A 27,122-nucleotide genomic window follows, 5' to 3' on the forward strand; every position below is an offset into this window, starting at 1 on the left:
GTAATAGAGGATTTTTGACAACTTTTTAATTGTTTTTTATTTATTTATTTTTTACTTTTTGAGATACTGCTTCTATGTATCCTGGATACATATGTAGAAGCTGTATTTTGCGCTCAAACCCAATTTATGAGGTCAGCAGACATCTTGGTTTCGGTGACAGTGGGTCCTGCGTGTCTCTAACACGCAGGATCTACCTGTTATCGATCATATCTAAGTCATGAACTGCTCAAAGGTTTACATAGCCTTTAGGTACTTGCATTCTGGGAAATTACTATGTAAAACATATATAGCAAAGTAGACATCTGCCAATAGATAGCTCTGTCTGTGCATTTCTTGACAAATTAAAAGTCCTAACCTACTCAATTTAACAGCCAGAATGATGTGTGCAAGGTAATATGTGGAAACAAAACATTGTATAGGAATTGCCTCCCCTTTTTTGTAAAGAAAGAAAATATAATAGCTAAAAATTAGAGGTAAAGGATTCAAATTGTACTGCTAGTAAAGGATCAGAAACAATAGCAAAATCTACTGTATGATACAGTGGACAAATTACAAACTATACAAAGCACAGATAATACCGTCTTAGGCCTCATGTACACGACCATAGCCATCCGTGATCATGGCACAGATGGCCCGAGGAGTGTCAGACTGTGCGCACACAAGATGACTAAAAGGAGCCCGGACCGCAACTGTGGACTGTAAAATACACCTATTTTTTTGTGGTCCCCGAACAATGCACGGACCGTGAAAAAAAACGGTCTTGTGCATTGGCGCTTAGGATAGACTGTGTCCTATACTATCTGCAATTGCAAATTGGGGATAGTATGGGGTCGCAAAACTACGGTCATGTGCATGAGGCAAGACACTGCGCCAAAAGTTAAACTTTGCCAGAACAGTACCAGTATGAAATGAGAACGTAACATTGACATACTGTGCCCAAATAAAAACACCATAGAGTGCTTAAATAACTGGTATGCAGTGCTCAAATAACCAGCGTTGGTCAAGACTGTCTTTTGTGATGCAGCAGTAGTCAGAGCCTGGATGGTGGAGGACCAAGTGCACTTGCCCCTTTTCCGCCTCCTATTTTCCAGTCCTGCAGGGTAGAATCAATGAATAGTTTACTCTCTTACGTAATTCCTACATCTGTTGGCGCAGGGATTATGGTGTCAAAGGTTTTCCACTAAAAAGAATTATGGAATGATATTAAGCCTTGTGTTAATTACTAAATTAAAGGGGTTGCCTGGGACATTTAAAAAATAGGCAGGGGATGACAAAATAAGTAATACTCACATGGTAGATCCCCCGCCACTCCAGTCTCGTCACTCCGGTGGTCCCCGCTGTTATAACACATCCCCTGCCTGCAGCCAGCATTTTAAATGTCCTAGAAAACCCCTTTAGGCTACATGCATGCTTTGCGTATTTTGCTGCAGGAAATACACAGCAAAACCGCAGGAAATTGCAACAAATTTGCAGGAAAAAAAAAACACCTGAAGATGCGTTTTTTTTATGCATTGTTTGGTGCGGTTTTTACATTTTGCTGCGTAAATCGCTGCGTTTTCATGATGTGGGTTTTCTGCGTATATCTGTAGAACTACAGGGATACAATTCCCAAGCGGAATCACAAGATAAATTGATATGCTGCGGTTTCGAAAATACGCACCGTGGGTCAATTTACGTCCCGAAAAATACTGCAGCGTGTACGTGAGATTTCCTGGAATCTCATTGACTATGCTGGTACTGTATTACGCTGCGGTTTTGACGCACGCAAATACGTGCGGAAAAAATAAAACACGTGATATGCATTGTATACATTGACCTTTAACGTGAACCTGTCAGCTCCTATTTGCCTACCAAAATGGTCCTAACGTTTCATAGGTCTTGTAAAATGATGTGCCCAGATACCTCTTGATGCTTTGTATTACCTTGTTTGTCCAGATAAACAACTCTATTGTCATATACAAATCACTCTGCAAGTACCACACAGTCCATTTCCATGCACGTGCTCCTGTTCTCGCCATTTTAGACTGTCCAACTCCACCCCCCCTCGTTCAGGATTGACGTCGGCACGCTATGGCCATGTCACTCTCATCCTCACAGAGGCGGTTGAGTTAAGCAGGCTAAAATGGCGAGAACTGAAGCACTTGTGGGAAAACGGACCGCACGAGTGGCACTTGCAGGGCCATTTGTATATGGCAATAAAGTAGTTTATTTGGAAAAACAAAGTAATACACAGCAATCAAAAGTTATCTGGGCACATAGTATTATAAGACCTACCAAACACTGGGACCAGTTTGGTAGGCAAATAGGAGCTGACAGGTTCCCTTTAATGTCAATATTATGATATTTTTTTCCTGTTATTGTTTCGTTTTAGAACACTGAATTATAAAATAATATAATACGTTATAGTAAATATTCTAGGTAGGAATAATCCAACTGTATAAAGATAGTATTCCTGATATTATAAAAATACAGTTTTGGTATAAAAAAAAAAAAAAGACAGCGGTGGACAAAGCACAGAGTTGGCATATATATATATATAAGCTTGAGAAAGGTCCTGCTGAGAGGACGGAAACGTAGCAATTTTTTACACGGGTTAAATAAATCACAATTCGTATTTCAACTACTCCTGGAGTGCTGCGTTTATTTCTTCGGTGCTATATCTATCTATCTATATGTATATGCACACACACACACACACACACACACACACACACATATATATATATATATATATATATATATATATATATATATATATATATATATATATAAATATATATATATATATATTGCCATTTTTCGATGTTCAGTACGATAAACATTTCATACCTCAAATCAGCCTCATATATATCGTAAGTGTAGAGCAGCTTGACTGGATGTGCAAATGTCAACAAATATTTCCCTCCTGCATGCACTGTCTTCAGTATACCAACTGAATTTTAACAGTCTACATGAGAAAGCTATATCACTGCATGTTCTCTGTAAGTTTACAAATATTCACTTATGTTATCTATATAAAATATTATAGGGGAAATAAAAAGATTTTGCTGTAAAGGATTTGTATGTGCTCACCTGTTGATGTGCTTGGCAGATGGGTGTGGAGGTCATGCTGTTCTCGTGTACCCTGGTGCTGGTCTGGAGAGCCTGGTGCTAAGTGATGGCGTCGATAGGGCATCTCTTTATGGTTATTGTTCACTTTACTAGGCGTCGCCATGTCCTAGTGATTGTGAATGTAATATACACTCAGATGTTTTCAGCAAGTCAGGTTGAAGCACTTATTTAATTTCCTAAGTTCTAAATTTGTGTTCTCAGCCCTCTCATACAGTACATGTAGCATAAAACGAGCAGGGAGCGAACTTCCTACTTGTATTTTCTCTTCACTCATTACCTTCTTTTGTTTTGGTTTAAAAGCCAATCGCAAGGTTTTGGGCTGGCACCTTTTATGCAACGCCCCGCAATTATGTCCACTTTTTACTGGTGATATAGTAAAGAACAAGTTATCTGGCAGGAAGCTGCAGCTCGGCTGATTAAGAACTGCACATTCATTTTCCTGGCAAGGATCACAGGACTTGTTAAATCATGACGGTTTCTGTCTATTTACTCTGACAATGTGGAGACATGCTTTGTGCCAGTACATTAGAGTAAGAAAAGCACATTTCTAAGATGTGCTAGAATACGTCAAGGAATAGCATGTACACGGCAAGAAATTGTACTGTTACTTGTGGATCTTGCTGTTAAAAAGCAAGACTTTGCAAATACATTTATGTTGGAAAACTGGACATGTCGCTTCTGTGTAACATAGCATTAACTACTCAATAATATATAGTACTGTGCAAACGTTTTAGGCAGTTGTGGAAAAATGGCACAAAGTAAGAATGCTCGTAGTGAGCTAGTTTTGGCTTCCGTACTGTAGACGATAGCCCAGTAGGCAGAGCCGGACGCTCCTTCTCCTACAGTGTAGTGCGCAGCATGGACGACGGCCTGCCCCTGCTGCAGTTTGACATCAAGATATTGTTGCCTTGAAGCACTGGGGTCCTGGGTTTGTATGCTCTCCCTGAGTTTGCGTGGGACTACGCCGGGGTTCTTTGATTTCCTCCAACACTCCAAAAACTTACAGATAGGGAATTTAGACTGTGAGCCCCAATGGGGACAGTGAGTGATAACAACTTCTGTACAGCGCTGCAGAATATGTTGGCACTATATAAGAAACAGAAATAAATATACCCTGTATACACAATGATTTAGAAAATACAATTATATTACAAACTCCTGCAGTATAATCATTTTTCTTTTATAACTGGAGGTATGCTTTAAATAAATTCAGACCCCAGACCAGATACTATAAAAAAAAAATCAGACCGCAGACTAGATCTTCTAAATTATTCAGAACTCAGACCAGACCCCCTAAATAAATCAGAACCCCAGACCAGAAGTTATAAATAAATCAGAGCCCAGACCATACTTCTTAAAAAAAATCAGTGCTCAGATCCTTAAATTAAATTAGAACTCAGATACTCTAAATAAATCAGACCCAAGGCCAGACCCCCTAAATCAATTTAGACCATAGACCAGAGTCCCTTAATAAATCGAACCTCAAACCAGACCTATACATCCTAAATAAATGAGACCTCAGACCAGACCCTCTAAATAAATCATACCCCAGACCAGACCCTCTAAATAAATATAGACCCCAGACCAGTGCAAAAAAATAAAAATTTAGACCACATGCAGATCATGGTGGCGTTTAACTACTGCACCTTATAGCGTTCATGGTCCCGCGACCTTCCTTTTACCTTGGATGCCCTCATCATGTTAGCCACTCGGGTTGACATGAGGATCCGGGAGTGCACTCAAGAGGTTTGACAGGAGAGCCGGGGTCACAGACCATCACCCTTGGTTCAGAGACCACTATTGCCTTCCCCTAGTGCACTACCTGAAGATCCCATGCAGGTAGGCAGAGTCCGGTTGTCCGAACAAGAGAAGCAGCGCAGACGCTCCTCTGGATTATGTATGTAAGGGTCATACCTTAAGGGTCATTTTGTGTGCCAATGTACACAGAAACCGGGAAACTCCAGCACCTAGGGTTGGTTGGAGAGGCAACTCTAGGTGGGACGTCTCCAAACATCAAAACCTCTTCCAAATTATCGATTCCTGTGGCCAACGTCTCCGGAGAGATGTCACATCGCTCCTCTGCCTATCTTGACTCCAGAGCAGCTGCTAATTTCATCCAGCAGGATCTAGTGGATCACTTACATCTACCCACAGTTCTTCTGAAGAGACCTCTGGCTGTTGTGTCTGTGAATGGTCTGCCATTACCCGATCCGATTGTGTTCATCACGGAAAATTAACACTACAAGTCGGAGCTCTTCACTCGGAACAGATCACCTTCCTGGTATTACCCAAAGCTATCAATCCTATCCTGCTGGGTTTGCCATGGCTTCACCTACACGCTCCAGTTCTTGACTGGAGTTCCGGAGAAGTTCTTCAATGGGGTCCCAGATGCCATTGCCATTGCCTGTCATAAGTTTGTCCTGTTTTGCCCCCTCTGTCCCAGTCACTCTCCGATCTACCTTCCCAATATGCTAGTTTTGCGGATGTTTTCAGCAAGCGAGAAGCTGAGAAGCTGCCTCCACATCGGAATTATGACTGCCCCATTGAATTGGTTCCGAATGTTTCTCTTCCCCGTGGACAGGTATATCCTCTCTCCTTGCCAGAGACTCTATCCATGTCAGCCTATATCAAGGAGAAGTTGGAAAGGGGTTTCATACTAAAATTTTCCTCCCCGCCCGGGGGCCGGGTTCTTCTTCGTAAGAAGAGAGACGGATCTCTTTGACTACCATGGTCTCAACCGGATCATGGTCAAGAACAAATACCATTGCCACTTATATCCGAACTGTTTAACCGTATACGGGGAGCCAAGATTTTTTCAAAATTAGACTGGTGTGGGGCTTATAATTTGATCAGAATCTGTCAAAGGGACAAGTGGAAGGCGGCGTTCAACATCCAAGACAGGCACAATGAATACCTGGTGATGCCCTTCAGACTGTGTAACGCTCCCGCATTCTTTCAGGAATTCTTCAATTATATCTTTCGAGATCTCCTCTATGTCTGTGTTGTAGTCTATCTCGATGATATTTTGATTTTCTCCCCAGATCCAACGACTCATCGGAGGCATGTCCGTAAGGTTCTTCTGCGATTAAGGGAGAATCGTTTATATGCCAAGTTGGAGAAGTGCGTCTTTGAAAAGCAGTCTTTGCCCTTCATTTCGGATCAAGGTCTCAGATAGATCCTGAGAAACTAAAGTCTGTCCTGGAACGGCCACTTCCTCAAGGCCTGGGGCCATACAGCGTTTTCTGGGATACGCCAATTTCGGGCAGTTTATCCCTAACTTCTCATCACTGCCTGCCCCCATCTCTACCGTTACAAAGTAGGGTGTGAACGCCAAGGTGTGGATTCCAGAGGTAGAATCTGCATTTATTTGCCTCAAGAAAGCCTTCACTTCCGCCTCAATCCTCCATCATCCTGACGTGTCTCGGCAGTTCTCATTGGAGGTGGACACTTCTTCTGTTAGGGCAGGTGCACTTGTGGCTATTTCTCAAGATTCTTTCTTCTGCAGGGCGCAACTACTCTATTGGGGATTGGGAGCGACTGGCCATCAAATTGGCTCTGAAGGAGTGGAGAAATCTGCTAGAGGGCACAGCTCACCCCATCCTGATCTACACCGACCACAAGAACTTAACCTATCTCCAGTTGGCCCAACGGTTGAACCCCCGTCAAGCCAGGTGGTCGCTGTTCTTCACCCATTTCCAATTTGTGCTCCACTACCGTCCCGCTGACAAGAATGTGAGGGCCAATGCCCTGTCCAGGTCATTAGAGCGGATGACATGGTGGAGTCCCTTCAAATATCATAGACCTGTCCTGCATCGTCACTGCCAATCCTTTGCAGGTTAGAGACATCCCTACGGGGAGGACTTTTGGCAGACAGGAGAAGAATTCTCCGCTGGGGACTCAGTTCTAAACTGGCTGGGCATGCTCGTGTTCATAAGACCCGAGACCTGATTACTCATCACTTCTGATGAGTGAGATTGATTTGTTATCTTGATATGTTATCTTCTGGAGAATACTTTTCTTCCAGATCGTCTGTGCAGACTGGCGCATCCTCACTTGTTATAGACACTGTATCTAGAAGATTGCATGTGTTACGTACTACTATAGACTTTTGTATAGACTGTGACTGTGACTGTGAATCAATGGTGATGGAAACGGAAACCTATGGTTTCAGTTTGTGTCAGTCAGGGTCCTACCCCGACGGAAAGCTCAGTGGAACATCGGAACGGAGCCCTGACGCAGATGTGAACATAGCCTTCGCTGCAGGTACTTGAGATGTAGCAGGCACTGGAAGAGGAACACGGGGATGTTGTCTGTATATGATTAAGAATGGAGTAGAGGCAGTAGATTCACTCATGTGGTTGTTGTAGGAGAACTCGGCCAAGGGAAGAAGATACACCCAGTTGTCATGCTAAACAGAAATGAAATGATGACGGTAATTCTCCAATATTTGATTAATTTTCTCAACTTGGCCGTTAGACTGAGGATGTTAGGCAGAGATAAAGTTCAATTCTACATCAAGGAGTTTACAGAGGGCTCTCCAGAATTTCGAAGTAAATTGTACCCCCCGATCTGACACAATATGGAGAGGCAGTCCGGAAGATATGCTGTATGAAGAAATTTTCCAGACGAGTAGCAGAAGGAAGACTTGTTAATGGGATGAAATGTGCTATCTTAGAAAAACGGTCTACGCCCACCCAAACAGTAGTGCATCCAGCCGAAGGAGGAAGGTTAGTAATGAAGTCGATTTCAATATGTTGCCACGGGGCATCAGGCACTGGCAGGGGTTGGAGTAGGTCAGCAGGTCTGGAGTAAGCTGTTTAATTAGAGGCACAGGTAGTACAGGAAGAGACAAAGTCCACAACATCCTTACGTGTAATGTCCGTGGCTGCGGGCTGTCAGCTCCGCTCCTCCCCTGACAGCCGCAGCCACGAGTCGGCAAGCGCTGGCCCCAGCCTCCTTCTCAGGAGACGCCAGTGCTCGCATCCACTCACCTCAGCCGGATCCCGTAGGGTGCGCGCGCAAGTTCATGCCCGCTCTTAAAGGGGCATCGCGCTGACCGGAACTTGTTAATGAACTTTGACCCATGAGTACCCTGGACCATAAGAAGGGTTCAGTAGTCTCCATCTCGAGTGTTGAATGCAGTCTTCCATTTGTCAACTTGGCGGATCCGGATCAGGTTGTAAGCCCCGCGTAAGTTCAGCTTGGTAAAAATCTTGGCTTCACGAATGCGATCAAAGAGCTCCGGGATCAGCGGCAAGGGATACTGGCTCTTGACCATGATTTGGTTAAAATCGTAGGCACATTTGAACAGGGCTTACTGCTATCCTTCACCTAACATTCATTCCTGTACTCTGCCACAGAACTACTCTATATAGTGCTATTATTTTTACCTTTGTTATACCAATAAAATTGGAACAGGAGTTCCTTTTTAACGCACACCCAGCGCTGGATCTTGGTTCTGTTTTTTCTTCCTACTCAATATAGGGTCGAAGAGATTCATCTTTCTTTTTAACGAAAAAGAACCCGGCTCCGGCCAGAGTAGACTTCCGGATGAACCCCCTCTCAAGGTTCTCCATGACATAGGCCGACATGGCCTGGGTCTCTGGCAAGGAGAGAGGATATAGCCATCCACGAGGAGGTGAGACGTCTGGGAGCAGTTCAATAGGGCAATCGTAGGAACGATAAGGAGGAAGAACTTCTGCCTCCTTTCTACTGAAGACGTCTGCTAAACCAGCATAGTGTGTGGGTAGTCCAGAGAGTGACTGAGGCAGAGGAGACAGGATAGGAAAAACCTGTGGCAGGCAGCGGGGAGACACTTGGAGCCCCATTGGAGGACCTCTCCGGAGTTCCAGTCGAGAACTGGAGCATGTAAACGAAGCCAAGGCAGGCCCAGCAGAATAGGGTTGACAGCTTTAGACAGGATGTAGAAGACATTATGTTCTGCGTGGCAGGATTCCGACTTGAAGTGGTTTTGTTATGAACAGTATAGGATCGGGCAGAGGTTGCCCATTAACAGAAGTGACTGCCGGGGGCCTTTCTAGAGGAACCGTGGGCAAATGGAGACGATCTACTAGATCCAGCTGAATAAAATTTGCAGCGGCTCCGGAGTCCAGATAGGCAGAGACATTATGTGATTTCTCACCAGTAACAATGGTCACTGGACAGTTTGGGAGCGGATTTGGTAGTTGGCGTCGTTCCACCTAGGGTTGTCTCTCCAAACAACCCTAGGTGCTGAAGTTTCTCGGCTTCTGTGGACATCGACACAAAAAATGGCCTCCGTCGTTGCAATATAAACGTAGTCCAGAAGAGCATCTACGCTGTTTCTCCTGGTCGGATAATTTGATTCAATCCACTTGCATGGGTTACTCAAGTGGAACAACAGAAGAGAGCAGTAGAGGTTGCTGGAACTTGGGTGCCAGTCTGGGGAGGTTTCTGTCTAAGCGGGCCTCTTGAGCCCGTTCCTAGATTCTAATGTTGATCCGGGTCGCCAACAAAATGGGGGCATCCAGGGAGGTTGGGAGGTCACGAGCGACAAGCTCATACTTTGTTTGCAGGGACAATCCTTGTCAGAGGGTAGCAACTAAAGCCTCATTGTTTCAGGCAAGTTCTGCTGCCAGGGTACAGAACTGGATAGCATATTCCCCAACTGTGGTTTCTCCTTGACAAAAGGTTCAGAAGAGATGTAGCTGGGGAAGATGTCCAACCAGGCTCCTCAAAGACAGTGTGGAAAGTTTGTACATACAACTGCAAATTGGAGGTCTCCGGACCCCTCACGTTCCCATATGGAAATAGCCCATGCCAGGGCCTTGCCATAGAGGACGGAGACGATGAAGGCGATTTTGGTCTAATCGGAGGGAAACAGACTTGCAGCTTGAAGTGGATCTGGCATTGGTTAATGAAACCTCTGCAGGTCTTTGCATCAACCCTGTCGTACAAAGGTGGTTGCGGCAGATAGATTCTAAACTCAGCACTGACAGGAGGAGCAACAGGAGGAGGTACCATGGCGATTGCAGCAGGAGCATCCAATCAATGTGCGATGGAGCTTACTGCCTGTAGGAGTTGATCCTGCCATGACCGAAGGTCTCGCATATACGCTTGCATCGCTTGGAATGCCATCGTGGTTTTGGGCGGACCAGCGGGGTTCATGGCGTGAGTGTACCCTGAGCGTACTGTCACGCCTGTGGGGTATGTGGACCCACTACGCCGCTCCACCATAGCGGAGTAGCAGCTGGCCAAACAACAGTTAATAACAGTTTCTCAGATAAGTGTACCTGGGGAGATGATCTGTCAGATACCCGAAGTAGCAGACACGTGGCACAGATGATGCTTGGCGTGGCAGATGACATCAGATGTGGCAGATGACATCAGACGTGGCAGATGATACCAGATGTGTCAGATGACACCAGATGTGGCAGATGAGGAACACACGACTCCAACAACAGGCTTAGGCTCAGGAACAAACACATCAACAGAATACAGGATCTGGGGAGCAGGATACGGGAAAAATGGGAGCAAAATTCAACTAAGGGACCATTTGCATGGACGAACACAGGAATACAAACAACGCTCAGGCAAGAAGAGGAACGGCAGAGCTCTTTTTAAAGTCAAGGGTGTTACTGGGTTGATTGGTAAACTTTAGACAGGTGCGCGCAGACTACAGGACACAGGAGAGCACTGCAGGCGGGTGTGTCGATGTTTCTGAGGAGGGAGACGCCGACATGAAGATACAGGCCTGCGGTCGCGGCTACCGGTAAGTGAGACATGCCGACATGTCAGCGACCGTGGGCATAATGCTCCCCAGTATATAGCGACACACCCTGCCCCCTGAAGGCAGTGCCACACAGCCCCCTGTGGATAGCGCCACACACAGCCCCCTGTAGATAGCGCCACACACTACCCCCTTGTAGATAGTGCCACACATAGCCCTCTCCTGTAGATTGTGCCACACAGTGCCCCCTCTTGTACATAGTGCCATAAAGCCCTGCTTTTCTAGATAGTGCCACACAGCCCCCCATCTTGTAGAAAGGGCCACACACACCCTCTTGTAGATAGTGCCACACACACCCCCTCTAACGTAGCAGCTCCACAGACTCAAGAAGGGACTCTGGCGTAGGCCAGCGTGATCCAGTAACGTCATCATGCGGGCCTGCACAGGGATTCTGTCCCAGCTTTTATAGGCTGCAGGCCACGTTTGTATTGAATTGTATCTGCGTCCTAAGAATGCAGATACAATTGAATGTGGGAGTCGCTAGCATTTGGCCCCCTTCTGCTAGCAACACCACCTTGCATGAGGGGGCTCGTGCCGCTCAAGTCCATAAATGTTATGTGGTGTGCAGCGCGGGCCTCCTCATGCCGCGGGCGCTATAGCAGCCGCTATGGCTGCTAAAGTCGGGAGGGAGCCCTGGTTTCCCCCCTTAGCTCCATCCCTTAGTGTCAGCGGTTTCTGTGTGTCTCTGAGTTATGAACTTAGATGTGATGGATACCAAGTGGATCCTGCGTGTTAGAGACACGCAAGACCCGTCCCGCACACCTGACGGGTACAGGATGCATTAAATGATACAGCTGCTCTGTATACAGGATACAGAGCAGCTGTATCTCAAAAATTAAAAATATTTTTTTTAATAAAAACGAATTTGAAAGTTGCACCAAATAATCACTTTTGAAGGTTTACATAGCCTTTAATTCTGAATACCTAGATGAAAAATGCCTTTTGACTCCACATGAGGGCACTATAATACCAACATCAACATTTTTATGTGGAGAGCAAAAAATTACATTCAGTATGCAGGATATATACAGTATATACCTATAGACTTTCCAGGATTTTTCATCAGTGAATAAACTAAGAGATTCCTTATTTTGCTTAGGTTTCAATGTGATGCATTTCTTTTGCATTTTAATAAGTTTGCTACATATTTCAGGAGTGATATTATTTTTTATTTGCTTTTTTCTTAGTTTTACATATGCAAATTTAAAAGAGTTTCCTGGCATATAGTTGTAGCGTCCATGGCCGCGGACCGTCGGGTTTACTCACCCCCGGCAGTCGCAGCCATAGATCTGTGAGCGCTGGCTCGCATCTGCTTCCCAGGAGACGCCAGAGCTTACTTCCGCTCCGGTCCGCTGTGTCCCGTAGGCCGCACGCGCACACTCGTGCACGCCCTTAAAGGGCTAGCGTGCGCACAAATGCAAAATTTTGCTAAATTTATTGGAACTGGTCTGTGAAAATGAAAATCTACTTTTTTTCTGAAAAAACATACAATGTTTTAGTTTTTACAAGGAATAAAGGAGAAAAAGCACCCCAACATTTGTAAAGCAATGTCTCCCGATTACGGCAATATCCCATATGTGGTAATAAACTGCTGTTTGGACCCACGGCAGGGCTCAGAAGGGAACGAGGGCCATTTGGATTTTGGAGCGCAGATTTTGCTGGAATGGTTTTTGGTGCCATGTCGTGTTTGCAACGCCCTGGAGGGACCATAACAGTGGAAACTCCCCAAAAGTGACCCCATTTTGGAAACTACACCCCTCAAGGATTTTTTTTTAGGCGTATAGTTAGCATTTTGACCCTACACGGTTTTTGCTGAATTTATAGGAAATTTGCAGTGAAATTGAAAATCAAACTTTTTTCTAATAAAATGTAGTTTTAGCTCAGATTTGTTCTTTTTTACAATAGATAAAGGAAAAAAAACATCCCAATATTTGTAAAGCAAACTCTTCTGAGTACAGCAATACCCCATATGTGGTAATAAACTGCTGTTTGGACACATGGCGGAAGTTAGAAACGACGGACCCCACAGTTTTTTTTGCTGAATTATTGGGATTATGCAGTGAAAATGAAAATCTACATTCTTTCCACTAAAATGTTGAATTGTTTTCATTTTCACAAGGAATAAAGGAAAAAAAGCGCCCCAACAATTGTAAAGAAATTTCTCCCGAGTACGGTAATACCCCATATGTGGTCATAAGCTGCTGCTTGGATACACCGCAGGGCTCAGAATGGCAGGAGTGCTACTTGGCATGTAGATTTTGGTTGATTGTTTTTTGGGCGCTATGTCGCATTTGCAGAGTCCCTGAGGTACCCGTACAGTAGAAACCCCTCAGAAGTGACTCCATTTTGGAAACTTTACCCCTCAGGGTAATCATCTAGGGGTGTACTGAGAATTTTGATCCCACAGGTGTTTCATAGATTGTATTAGAATGAGGCAGTGAAAATGAAAAATTATTTATTTTCCCAAAAATATGTAGTTTTGCACCCAATTTTTTTTCCCACAAGGGGCAATAGGAGAAAAAACAACACATAATTTGTTACCCAATTTCTCCCGAGTACGGCAATACACCATGTGTGGCCCTAAACTGCTGTTTGGGCACATGGCAGAGCTCAAAATGGAAGGAGTGCCATGTGGCTTTTAGAGCGCAGATTTTGCTGGACTGGTGTACGGGCGCCATGTCGCATTTGCAGAGCTCCCTTAGGTACCAGAGTAGAGTGTAAAACCCTGAGAAGTGACCTCATTTTGTAAACTACACCCCTCAAGGCATTTATCATTTGCCTGGACATATGACAGGGCTTAGGAGTGAAAGGCGCATGTGAGACCTATTTTGGTGATTTTCGCAGCATTAGCCCACAATGGCAGAGCTCTGGGGTCAAATAGTAAAACAAACCCCCAAGTAGTGACCCCCATTTTGGAAACTGCACACCTGAAGGCATTTTGACCACACAGGTTTTTTTTCTTCTATTAGAAATGAATGCTCAGTGGATGGTGCAAAGTGAAAATTGCAAATTTCCACAGGTATGTGCCATTTTAGTGCACAATATTTTGTGCCCAGTTCGTGCCACTGAAGACAAATACCTCAAACTTTTAAGAGGGTTCTTCCGGGTATGGCGATGCCATATATGTGGACATACACTGCTGCTTGGGCACGCTTCAGGACTCAGAAGGGAGGGAGCGCCATTTGGCTTTTGGAGCGTGGATTTTGCTCGCTAGTTGTTTTGTTTGGGGTTTTGCTGGTATTTCAGTTATGATGTGGGGGCATATGTAAGCTGTGCGGGTACATCAGGGCATAAGAGGCAGTAGATTCACTCATGTGGTTGTTGTAGGAGAACTCGGCCAAGGGAAGAAGATACACCCAGTTGTCATGCTAAACAGAAATGAAATGATGACGGTAATTCTCCAATATTTGATTAATTTTCTCAACTTGGCCGTTAGACTGAGGATGTTAGGCAGAGATAAAGTTCAATTCTACATCAAGGAGTTTACAGAGGGCTCTCCAGAATTTCTAAGTAAATTGTACCCCCCGATCTGACACAATATGGAGAGGCAGTCCGGAAGATATGCTGTATGAAGAAATTTTCCAGACGAGTAGCAGAAGGAAGACTTGTTAATGGGATGAAATGTGCTATCTTAGAAAAACGGTCTACGCCCACCCAAACAGTAGTGCATCCAGCCGAAGGAGGAAGGTTAGTAATGAAGTCGATTTCAATATGTTGCCACGGGGCATCAGGCACTGGCAGGGGTTGGAGTAGGTCAGCAGGTCTGGAGTAAGCTGTTTAATTAGAGGCACAGGTAGTACAGGAAGAGACAAAGTCCACAACATCCTTACGTGTAATGTCCGTGGCTGCGGGCTGTCAGCTCCGCTCCTCCCCTGACAGCCGCAGCCACGAGTCGGCAAGCGCTGGCCCCAGCCTCCTTCTCAGGAGACGCCAGTGCTCGCATCCACTCACCTCAGCCGGATCCCGTAGGGTGCGCGCGCAAGTTCATGCCCGCTCTTAAAGGGGCATCGCGCTGACCGGAACTTGTTAATGAACTTTGACCCATGAGTACCCTGGACCATAAGAAGGGTTCAGTAGTCTCCATCTCGAGTGTTGAATGCAGTCTTCCATTTGTCAACTTGGCGGATCCGGATCAGGTTGTAAGCCCCGCGTAAGTTCAGCTTGGTAAAAATCTTGGCTTCACGAATGCGATCAAAGAGCTCCGGGATCAGCGGCAAGGGATACTGGCTCTTGACCATGATTTGGTTAAAATCGTAGGCACATTTGAACAGGGCTTACTGCTATCCTTCACCTAACATTCATTCCTGTACTCTGCCACAGAACTACTCTATATAGTGCTATTATTTTTACCTTTGTTATACCAATAAAATTGGAACAGGAGTTCCTTTTTAACGCACACCCAGCGCTGGATCTTGGTTCTGTTTTTTCTTCCTACTCAATATAGGGTCGAAGAGATTCATCTTTCTTTTTAACGAAAAAGAACCCGGCTCCGGCCAGAGTAGACTTCCGGATGAACCCCCTCTCAAGGTTCTCCATGACATAGGCCGACATGGCCTGGGTCTCTGGCAAGGAGAGAGGATATAGCCATCCACGAGGAGGTGAGACGTCTGGGAGCAGTTCAATAGGGCAATCGTAGGAACGATAAGGAGGAAGAACTTCTGCCTCCTTTCTACTGAAGACGTCTGCTAAACCAGCATAGTGTGTGGGTAGTCCAGAGAGTGACTGAGGCAGAGGAGACAGGATAGGAAAAACCTGTGGCAGGCAGCGGGGAGACACTTGGAGCCCCATTGGAGGACCTCTCCGGAGTTCCAGTCGAGAACTGGAGCATGTAAACGAAGCCAAGGCAGGCCCAGCAGAATAGGGTTGACAGCTTTAGACAGGATGTAGAAGACATTATGTTCTGCGTGGCAGGATTCCGACTTGAAGTGGTTTTGTTATGAACAGTATAGGATCGGGCAGAGGTTGCCCATTAACAGAAGTGACTGCCGGGGGCCTTTCTAGAGGAACCGTGGGCAAATGGAGACGATCTACTAGATCCAGCTGAATAAAATTTGCAGCGGCTCCGGAGTCCAGATAGGCAGAGACATTATGTGATTTCTCACCAGTAACAATGGTCACTGGACAGTTTGGGAGCGGATTTGGTAGTTGGCGTCGTTCCACCTAGGGTTGTCTCTCCAAACAACCCTAGGTGCTGAAGTTTCTCGGCTTCTGTGGACATCGACACAAAAAATGGCCTCCGTCGTTGCAATATAAACGTAGTCCAGAAGAGCATCTACGCTGTTTCTCCTGGTCGGATAATTTGATTCAATCCACTTGCATGGGTTACTCAAGTGGAACAACAGAAGAGAGCAGTAGAGGTTGCTGGAACTTGGGTGCCAGTCTGGGGAGGTTTCTGTCTAAGCGGGCCTCTTGAGCCCGTTCCTAGATTCTAATGTTGATCCGGGTCGCCAACAAAATGGGGGCATCCAGGGAGGTTGGGAGGTCACGAGCGACAAGCTCATACTTTGTTTGCAGGGACAATCCTTGTCAGAGGGTAGCAACTAAAGCCTCATTGTTTCAGGCAAGTTCTGCTGCCAGGGTACAGAACTGGATAGCATATTCCCCAACTGTGGTTTCTCCTTGACAAAAGGTTCAGAAGAGATGTAGCTGGGGAAGATGTCCAACCAGGCTCCTCAAAGACAGTGTGGAAAGTTTGTACATACAACTGCAAATTGGAGGTCTCCGGACCCCTCACGTTCCCATATGGAAATAGCCCATGCCAGGGCCTTGCCATAGAGGACGGAGACGATGAAGGCGATTTTGGTCTAATCGGAGGGAAACAGACTTGCAGCTTGAAGTGGATCTGGCATTGGTTAATGAAACCTCTGCAGGTCTTTGCATCAACCCTGTCGTACAAAGGTGGTTGCGGCAGATAGATTCTAAACTCAGCACTGACAGGAGGAGCAACAGGAGGAGGTACCATGGCGATTGCAGCAGGAGCATCCAATCAATGTGCGATGGAGCTTACTGCCTGTAGGAGTTGATCCTGCCATGACCGAAGGTCTCGCATATACGCTTGCATCGCTTGGAATGCCATCGTGGTTTTGGGCGGACCAGCGGGGTTCATGGCGTGAGTGTACCCTGAGCGTACTGTCACGCCTGTGGGGTATGTGGACCCACTACGCCGCTCCACCATAGCGGAGTAGCAGCTGGCCAAACAACAGTTAATAACAGTTTCTCAGATAAGTGTACCTGGGGAGATGATCTGTCAGATACCCGAAGTAGCAGACACGTGGCACAGATGATGCTTGGCGTGGCAGATGACATCAGATGTGGCAGATGACATCAGACGTGGCAGATGATACCAGATGTGTCAGATGACACCAGATGTGGCAGATGAGGAACACACGACTCCAACAACAGGCTTAGGCTCAGGAACAAACACATCAACAGAATACAGGATCTGGGGAGCAGGATACGGGAAAAATGGGAGCAAAATTCAACTAAGGGACCATTTGCATGGACGAACACAGGAATACAAACAACGCTCAGGCAAGAAGAGGAACGGCAGAGCTCTTTTTAAAGTCAAGGGTGTTACTGGGTTGATTGGTAAACTTTAGACAGGTGCGCGCAGACTACAGGACACAGGAGAGCACTGCAGGCGGGTGTGTCGATGTTTCTGAGGAGGGAGACGCCGACATGAAGATACAGGCCTGCGGTCGCGGCTACCGGTAAGTGAGACATGCCGACATGTCAGCGACCGTGGGCATAATGCTCCCCAGTATATAGCGACACACCCTGCCCCCTGAAGGCAGTGCCACACAGCCCCCTGTGGATAGCGCCACACACAGCCCCCTGTAGATAGCGCCACACACTACCCCCTTGTAGATAGTGCCACACATAGCCCTCTCCTGTAGATTGTGCCACACAGTGCCCCCTCTTGTACATAGTGCCATAAAGCCCTGCTTTTCTAGATAGTGCCACACAGCCCCCCATCTTGTAGAAAGGGCCACACACACCCTCTTGTAGATAGTGCCACACACACCCCCTCTAACGTAGCAGCTCCACAGACTCAAGAAGGGACTCTGGCGTAGGCCAGCGTGATCCAGTAACGTCATCATGCGGGCCTGCACAGGGATTCTGTCCCAGCTTTTATAGGCTGCAGGCCACGTTTGTATTGAATTGTATCTGCGTCCTAAGAATGCAGATACAATTGAATGTGGGAGTCGCTAGCATTTGGCCCCCTTCTGCTAGCAACACCACCTTGCATGAGGGGGCTCGTGCCGCTCAAGTCCATAAATGTTATGTGGTGTGCAGCGCGGGCCTCCTCATGCCGCGGGCGCTATAGCAGCCGCTATGGCTGCTAAAGTCGGGAGGGAGCCCTGGTTTCCCCCCTTAGCTCCATCCCTTAGTGTCAGCGGTTTCTGTGTGTCTCTGAGTTATGAACTTAGATGTGATGGATACCAAGTGGATCCTGCGTGTTAGAGACACGCAAGACCCGTCCCGCACACCTGACGGGTACAGGATGCATTAAATGATACAGCTGCTCTGTATACAGGATACAGAGCAGCTGTATCTCAAAAATTAAAAATATTTTTTTTAATAAAAACGAATTTGAAAGTTGCACCAAATAATCACTTTTGAAGGTTTACATAGCCTTTAATTCTGAATACCTAGATGAAAAATGCCTTTTGACTCCACATGAGGGCACTATAATACCAACATCAACATTTTTATGTGGAGAGCAAAAAATTACATTCAGTATGCAGGATATATACAGTATATACCTATAGACTTTCCAGGATTTTTCATCAGTGAATAAACTAAGAGATTCCTTATTTTGCTTAGGTTTCAATGTGATGCATTTCTTTTGCATTTTAATAAGTTTGCTACATATTTCAGGAGTGATATTATTTTTTATTTGCTTTTTTCTTAGTTTTACATATGCAAATTTAAAAGAGTTTCCTGGCATATAGTTGTAGCGTCCATGGCCGCGGACCGTCGGGTTTACTCACCCCCGGCAGTCGCAGCCATAGATCTGTGAGCGCTGGCTCGCATCTGCTTCCCAGGAGACGCCAGAGCTTACTTCCGCTCCGGTCCGCTGTGTCCCGTAGGCTGCACGCGCACACTCGTGCACGCCCTTAAAGGGCCAGCGTGCGCACAAATGCAAAATTTTGCTAAATTTATTGGAACTGGTCTGTGAAAATGAAAATCTACTTTTTTTCTGAAAAAACATACAATGTTTTAGTTTTTACAAGGAATAAAGGAGAAAAAGCACCCCAACATTTGTAAAGCAATGTCTCCCGATTACGGCAATATCCCATATGTGGTAATAAACTGCTGTTTGGACCCACGGCAGGGCTCAGAAGGGAACGAGGGCCATTTGGATTTTGGAGCGCAGATTTTGCTGGAATGGTTTTTGGTGCCATGTCGTGTTTGCAACGCCCTGGAGGGACCATAACAGTGGAAACTCCCCAAAAGTGACCCCATTTTGGAAACTACACCCCTCAAGGATTTTTTTTTAGGCGTATAGTTAGCATTTTGACCCTACACGGTTTTTGCTGAATTTATAGGAAATTTGCAGTGAAATTGAAAATCAAACTTTTTTCTAATAAAATGTAGTTTTAGCTCAGATTTGTTCTTTTTTACAATAGATAAAGGAAAAAAAACATCCCAATATTTGTAAAGCAAACTCTTCTGAGTACAGCAATACCCCATATGTGGTAATAAACTGCTGTTTGGACACATGGCGGAAGTTAGAAACGACGGACCCCACAGTTTTTTTTGCTGAATTATTGGGATTATGCAGTGAAAATGAAAATCTACATTCTTTCCACTAAAATGTTGAATTGTTTTCATTTTCACAAGGAATAAAGGAAAAAAAGCGCCCCAACAATTGTAAAGAAATTTCTCCCGAGTACGGTAATACCCCATATGTGGTCATAAGCTGCTGCTTGGATACACCGCAGGGCTCAGAATGGCAGGAGTGCTACTTGGCATGTAGATTTTGGTTGATTGTTTTTTGGGCGCTATGTCGCATTTGCAGAGTCCCTGAGGTACCCGTACAGTAGAAACCCCTCAGAAGTGACTCCATTTTGGAAACTTTACCCCTCAGGGTAATCATCTAGGGGTGTACTGAGAATTTTGATCCCACAGGTGTTTCATAGATTGTATTAGAATGAGGCAGTGAAAATGAAAAATTCTTTATTTTCCCAAAAATATGTAGTTTTGCACCCAATTTTTTTTCCCACAAGGGGCAATAGGAGAAAAAACAACACATAATTTGTTACCCAATTTCTCCCGAGTACGGCAATACACCATGTGTGGCCCTAAACTGCTGTTTGGGCACATGGCAGAGCTCAAAATGGAAGGAGTGCCATGTGGCTTTTAGAGCGCAGATTTTGCTGGACTGGTGTACGGGCGCCATGTCGCATTTGCAGAGCTCCCTTAGGTACCAGAGTAGAGTGTAAAACCCTGAGAAGTGACCTCATTTTGTAAACTACACCCCTCAAGGCATTTATCATTTGCCTGGACATATGACAGGGCTTAGGAGTGAAAGGCGCATGTGAGACCTATTTTGGTGATTTTCGCAGCATTAGCCCACAATGGCAGAGCTCTGGGGTCAAATAGTAAAACAAACCCCCAAGTAGTGACCCCCATTTTGGAAACTGCACACCTGAAGGCATTTTGACCACACAGGTTTTTTTTCTTCTATTAGAAATGAATGCTCAGTGGATGGTGCAAAGTGAAAATTGCAAATTTCCACAGGTATGTGCCATTTTAGTGCACAATATTTTGTGCCCAGTTCGTGCCACTGAAGACAAATACCTCAAACTTTTAAGAGGGTTCTTCCGGGTATGGCGATGCCATATATGTGGACATACACTGCTGCTTGGGCACGCTTCAGGACTCAGAAGGGAGGGAGCGCCATTTGGCTTTTGGAGCGTGGATTTTGCTCGCTAGTTGTTTTGTTTGGGGTTTTGCTGGTATTTCAGTTATGATGTGGGGGCATATGTAAGCTGTGCGGGTACATCAGGGCATAATAAGAGTGTATAATAATTGGGTAAATAAATAATTATCCACAGATGTGTGGCCGGTGTCGCACTGATAAATGGTGCCAGATCTTATCTGCTTTTGGACACTCTGCACATTTTGCATCGCCATATTCTGAGAGCCAAAACTTCTTTATTTTTTCTCCACCGGAGCTGGGTGAGGGCTTATTTGTTGCGGGACAATCTGTAGATTTCATTGGTACCATTTTGGGGTACATGCGATTTTTTGATCACATTTTATTTCATTTTTGGCAAGCCGGGTAACCAAAAACCTGCAATTCTGATGTTTTTTATTATTAATTTTTTTACGGCGTTCGCCATGCGCTATGAATGACAATTTTACTTTATTCTGCGCGTCGGTACGATTATGGCGATACCAGATGTATATAGGTTTTTCTTATGCTTTGCAGCGTCTGCACGATAAAATCACTTTTGTTTCAAATAATTTATTTTTTGTGTCCCCATATTCTGGAAGCCATAACTTTTTTATTTTTCCGTCAAAAAAGCTGTCGGGCTTGTTTTTTGCGGGACGGGCTGCAGTTTTTAATGGCATAATTTTGGGGTACATGCACCTTTTAGATCCCTTTTTTTATTCTGTTTTGCGAGGGGTAGTGACTAACAAACAGCGATTCTGGAATCGTTTTTTATTTCATTTTTTTACGGTATTCACCGTACGGGTAAAATAGCATGATATTTTTATAGTTTGGGTCGTTACGGACGCGGGGATACCCCATATGTGTACTTTTTTTTATGTTTTTGGTTTTTCCTATAATAATAACTTATTATAGGAAAAAGGCTGTTATAGTGTTTTTTAACATGAAACGTATTATTTTTTACCTTTTTACAACATTTTTAATAACTTGTTTTAACTTTTTTTTTGTCCCACTAGGGAACTTGAAGGCATGAAGCCCTGATCACTATTCTAATACACTGCACTACCTACATAGTGCAGTGTATTAGAGCGGTCAGCTATTCACTGACAGCAAGCCTATTAGGCTTCGCCTCCCGGCGGGGCCTAATAGGCTTCCTTACTAGGAAGCGATTGTTAGGCTACGGTTGCCATAGCAACCATCGGAACACCCGCGGGTGCCGATGGTTGTCATTAGCAAACATAGGGTACGATCTAAGGGGTTAATCGGCCGGATCGGAGCCTAGCTCCAGTCCTGGCCGTTAGGGCACGATGTCAGCTGTGACAAACAGCTGACACCCACGCCCGTGGCAACCATCGTGGTTGCCGACAGGCTACAAGACACTTCGATTCATCGATCGCGTTGATCGATGCATCGAAGGAGTTAATCGGCCGGATCGGAGCCTAGCTCCGGTCCTGGCCGTTGCAGAGGGGTGTCGGACAGATGATACCCAGTGGTGATAGCGCTGGCTCAGCTTGAGCCAGCGCCATCACATACACCACGTCATGGAGCTGTGATTGGTCAGTCTGCTTTGACTGACCAATCACAGCGATCGCCGGCAGGAGACCGCTGTTATTGGTCCCCTGCCGTCTTACTGTGCCGATAAACTGTCATAAACAGTTGACGGCACAGTTCTGTCACCTTGTCCTTTGACAGGGTGACAGTATTTAGCCAGGCCGCACCGGTACGCCCTGGTGCCTTAAAGCAATTCAATGCAGAGCGTCCTGGTGCGGTAAGGGGTTAATGTTAGAGTCGTGTCCCACTGCATTTGCTATTGTCTGCCACGTCCAGTCTCTCCTGCCACATCCAGCGTCATCTGCCACGTCCAGTGTGATCCGCCACGTCTGGCGTAAAATGCTGCACCTGCTGTCATCTGCCACGTCTGGTGTAACCTGCTTCATCCACCACCATCTGTGCCAAAGCCTCGGCCACTGTCTGGACTATTCAGGTACCCTAGTGCAGGACTTTGTATTGCTGGGGTGCTCTGTTGTTTGGCCAGCTGCCTCCCCACTACGGCGGTGCGGCCTAGTGGATCCACACTCCCACAGACAGTGACATGACCTGCCTAGGTAGAGTCGTGTGTTAACCTTAAACCATACTATCCCCCACCCCCATTTAGTAACGACACATGACACCGAGGTTGGATGTGAAATGGCCACAGCAGCCGTTTATTAATTTCACAGTTTTATAAAAACAATTTAAATCCGAAACATTCGGATAACTAGTTAGGAATCCACCAGAGAATTCCTCCTAATAATTCACATGACCCAACATGGGTCAGAATCATAAATAACAATTAAACGTTAACATTAACCCGAGCAGAGGAAGTCCTTGAAGCCCCTTCAGATGTTCCTTTCAAGAACACACCGAATTAGCCATCTGCAAACCACTAATTACCTCCAGCCGTAAACCAGCTCGGAAGCACCGTTCACCTCTGCAGATGGCTCCAACCACTAGAAGTCCACTTCAAGGGGATAACACCCGTTGAAGCCCTCAAGTGATATACCGACCACTAGAAGTCCACTTCAAAGGGATAACACCCGATGAAGCCTTCAAGTGACATACCTTCTACCAGAAGACCACTTCAAAGGGATAACACCCGATGAAGTCTTCAACCATGTACCTTTTTTGGGGGACGCATACCCCCGATGCGACCCCCCCACCATTTTGTACTGACTGGCCTCAAGGACTCCCCCCGCCAGCTGCCATGACAACAGAACCTACTCCGGAAAAAAGAAAAACATGTTAAATAAACACACAAAATAAAACACAACGCTCATATACGGACGTACAGAAGACCTAAGGAGTAACAAAACAAGGGTGGGAGGGTGGGAGCTTTGCTTCTTGTGTATTACTCCTCCCGCTGCTTCCGGCTCAATGCCGAGAAACAGCGGGAAGCGCAGTAACGGCCCCCCCGTCCCCCCTAGCTCCTCCCCGTCCCTCCTTCAGCTCCTTCACCTTTCCCTCACCTCTTAACATTAACCCTTTCCCTACCAGGACGGTCATGTCGGCTTCCCTCAAGCCTGCAGCTGCGTCCAGCCTCTTCTTGACCTGCCTAGGTAGAGTCGTGTGTTAACCTTAAACCATACTATCCCCCACCCCCATTTAGTAACGACACATGACACCGAGGTTGGATGTGAAATGGCCACAGCAGCCGTTTATTAATTTCACAGTTTTATAAAAACAATTTAAATCCGAAACATTCGGATAACTAGTTAGGAATCCACCAGAGAATTCCTCCTAATAATTCACATGACCCAACATGGGTCAGAATCATAAATAACAATTAAACGTTAACATTAACCCGAGCAGAGGAAGTCCTTGAAGCCCCTTCAGATGTTCCTTTCAAGAACACACCGAATTAGCCATCTGCAAACCACTAATTACCTCCAGCCGTAAACCAGCTCGGAAGCACCGTTCACCTCTGCAGATGGCTCCAACCACTAGAAGTCCACTTCAAGGGGATAACACCCGTTGAAGCCCTCAAGTGATATACCGACCACTAGAAGTCCACTTCAAAGGGATAACACCCGATGAAGCCTTCAAGTGACATACCTTCTACCAGAAGACCACTTCAAAGGGATAACACCCGATGAAGTCTTCAACCATGTACCTTTTTTGGGGGACGCATACCCCCGATGCGACCCCCCCACCATTTTGTACTGACTGGCCTCAAGGACTCCCCCCGCCACCGCGAAACAGGCCTTGACCACCTTAAGCCTGTGAGTTCCTCCACACCACCACCGCCCTTTCTATGCCTTCTGCTATAGCCAAGCTCCAAATATCAATGCCAACCTCGGTCAGATGAACCCCGTCACTCCTCCAGAAATTCCCCAATCCTGACTCCAAATCCCTATGCCTCACGCAAATGCCCCCGTTCTTTGCCACAAAACGGGACACCGCCCGGTTAACTTTTATCCGAGCCTTATTGACTCTCTCCACCGATCTAGCTAACCGCCAATGCTTCCTTGGGACTATGTCCGACCACACTACCACCAACTTGGGATAAGATACCCACAAACACAACAAATCATGTTTGATATCCCGCACCAACTCACGAAAAGGGCGGACTCCTAAGTCATTCCCACCCACGTGCAACACTAAAACCTCCGGAACCCTATCAAGCCGCACATATGTCTGGAATTCCGCCAACACCCTGTTCCACGACATACCTCTAAACCCCAGCCAATGCACAACCGCATCCTGTCGCGGAATGCGCAACTGGCGACCATCCGGGCGGACGTCCGCCCTCAAAGCCCCCCAGTGCACGTACGAATGACCCATCAACCACACCAGACAAGGAGGCGAATCTGAAACGGAAAACACAGTTAGGCACCACCATATAACATTTGCAAGCATAAAAAACAAAATTACAACATATGGGGGCGGACATAGGACTTAAACCTTTTTGACTCCCAACGACCAATACGCCTCACCCCCTCATCATCCAACCCCCAGCGCCCTGCTTCCGTTGCTGCGCCAATCCGGAAGGAATGAGATGAATATGAGCCTGCCGCAACCCCAACCGCCGTCAAACATTTTTTAAAAACAGCTCCAAACTGAAACCTGGACAAGAACGACCCGTCCACATGACGTAACAAAGGCAAATCTGGAGACCCCCTGTTTTTTGTAAAACCCCGCATGCACTCTACTGGGCACATGACCGACCCCGGGAGAGCGAACAAAACTATCAGTTTTCCCTTCCCTAATTGGTCAGTTTTTGATCTACGCAACCATACCTCCAACCGATCTGCAAAAAGGCTCACCTCCCCAGATCTCAGCCCCCCTGCCTGTTTAGTACTTGGCGACACCAACTCACCTATTCTAAATGCTCCGAAGAACGCCAACGAGAAAGCCAACCGAAACAAATCTATTTCATCTGAAGAACGACATACCGATGCCAATGAACCGCCCAACAAGCCCAGCAAAGCAAACGACACCGGCCTTCTACTATCCGCCTCCACCCTACCTCTGCGCAACCCCTTCAAAGCCTGCGATACCAGAAATTCCTTCGATACATCCCGCAAGCCCCGCAACTTAAGCCCAAACGCCACCGCGGATATAAACCGGTTCACCTTCGCTACTGAAAACCCCCCCTCCCAGGCATCCCCTAACCAATACAAAAGTGCCACCAACCTGTCTCTATCCGTATTAACATCACCCAACTCTCTTACCCACTCCTCCCACTGCCTCCAACAAGCAGCATAAGCCCTCCACGTCGTGCGCGCCAAAGACCTTTGTAACAGCTGCTCTACGGGACCGATACCAGATCCCATAGATGATCCGGACACGCCAAACCGAGACGTTCCGCTCCCGGGGCCAATTGCCGAAACCGGTCCCACTGCGAGCGAGAAAGAGCATCAGCAACACAATTCCGTACACCCGGGACATGCACCGCCACCACCCACGCGTTCAGCGACAAACACACCAACACTAAATGTCGCAACAATTGAACTACCGGAGGAGAGGACGCCGTGATGTTATTAATGGCAAGCACCACCCCCATGTTGTCGCAGTAAAAACGGACCTTCTTATCCCTGAGCCTGTCCCCCCAAATGGTAGCCGCCACCACGATGGGAAACAGCTCGAGCAGGGCCAGATTCCGCGTCAATCCACTGGACACCCAGCTAGCCGGCCATTGACCCGCGCACCACGGACCTCCCCCGTAAGCTCCAAAGCCACCCGCCCCAGCCGCATCCGTGAAAATATTCAGATCACTCGTATCCTGCGCTGGGGCCATCCATAGCGAGCGACCATTGTACTGGCCCAAGAAGTCATCCCAAACCTGAAGATCAGCTCGGTGCTCCTCCTTGAGCCTCACAAAATGATGCGGCGCCCGCACTCCCGCCGTTGCCGCCGCCAACCTTCTACCAAACACCCTCCCCATCGGCATAATCCGGCAGGCGAAATTCAACTTCCCCAGCAGCGACTGAAGCTCCCTCAGCGACATTTTCTTCCTTCTACAAGCCCGTCGCACCTCCAGCCTCAAAGAACCCAGCTTATCCGCCGGGAGCCGACACTCCATTGCCACCGAGTCAATTTCGATTCCCAAGAAACAAATCGTCGCTACCGGGCCCTCCGTTTTTTCCGGCGCCAAAGGGATCCCAAAATCCCTCGCCACCTTCTGCAGGGCATGAAGCAAGTTACCGCAAACCGGCGAACCCCCCGGGCCAACGCACAAAAAATCATCTAAGTAATGGATCAACGAATCGACCCCGGATACTCCCCTCGTTACCCACTCCACGAAGCTACTAAACGCCTCGAAGTATGCACAAGAAAGAGAACACCCCATCGGAAGGCACC

General features: G+C 46.5%; 1 protein-coding gene across 1 annotated transcript in view; it reads right to left on the bottom strand.

The window, feature by feature from the left end:
• The window catches only part of OTULINL (OTU deubiquitinase with linear linkage specificity like), a 101,854-nt gene extending 98,531 nt beyond the window's left edge, over window positions 1-3,323 (bottom strand). The window contains exon 1 of the mRNA XM_075828491.1: window positions 3,073-3,323. Within this exon, the coding sequence (XP_075684606.1) occupies window positions 3,073-3,214 (142 nt within the window). The 5' untranslated portion in view covers window positions 3,215-3,323. The remainder of the gene's footprint in view (window positions 1-3,072) is intronic.
• Between the last annotated feature and the right edge of the window lie 23,799 nt (window positions 3,324-27,122).

This window comes from Rhinoderma darwinii, chromosome 5 (genome assembly GCF_050947455.1).
Source record: "Rhinoderma darwinii isolate aRhiDar2 chromosome 5, aRhiDar2.hap1, whole genome shotgun sequence".
Classification (NCBI taxonomy): Eukaryota; Metazoa; Chordata; class Amphibia; order Anura; family Rhinodermatidae; genus Rhinoderma; species Rhinoderma darwinii.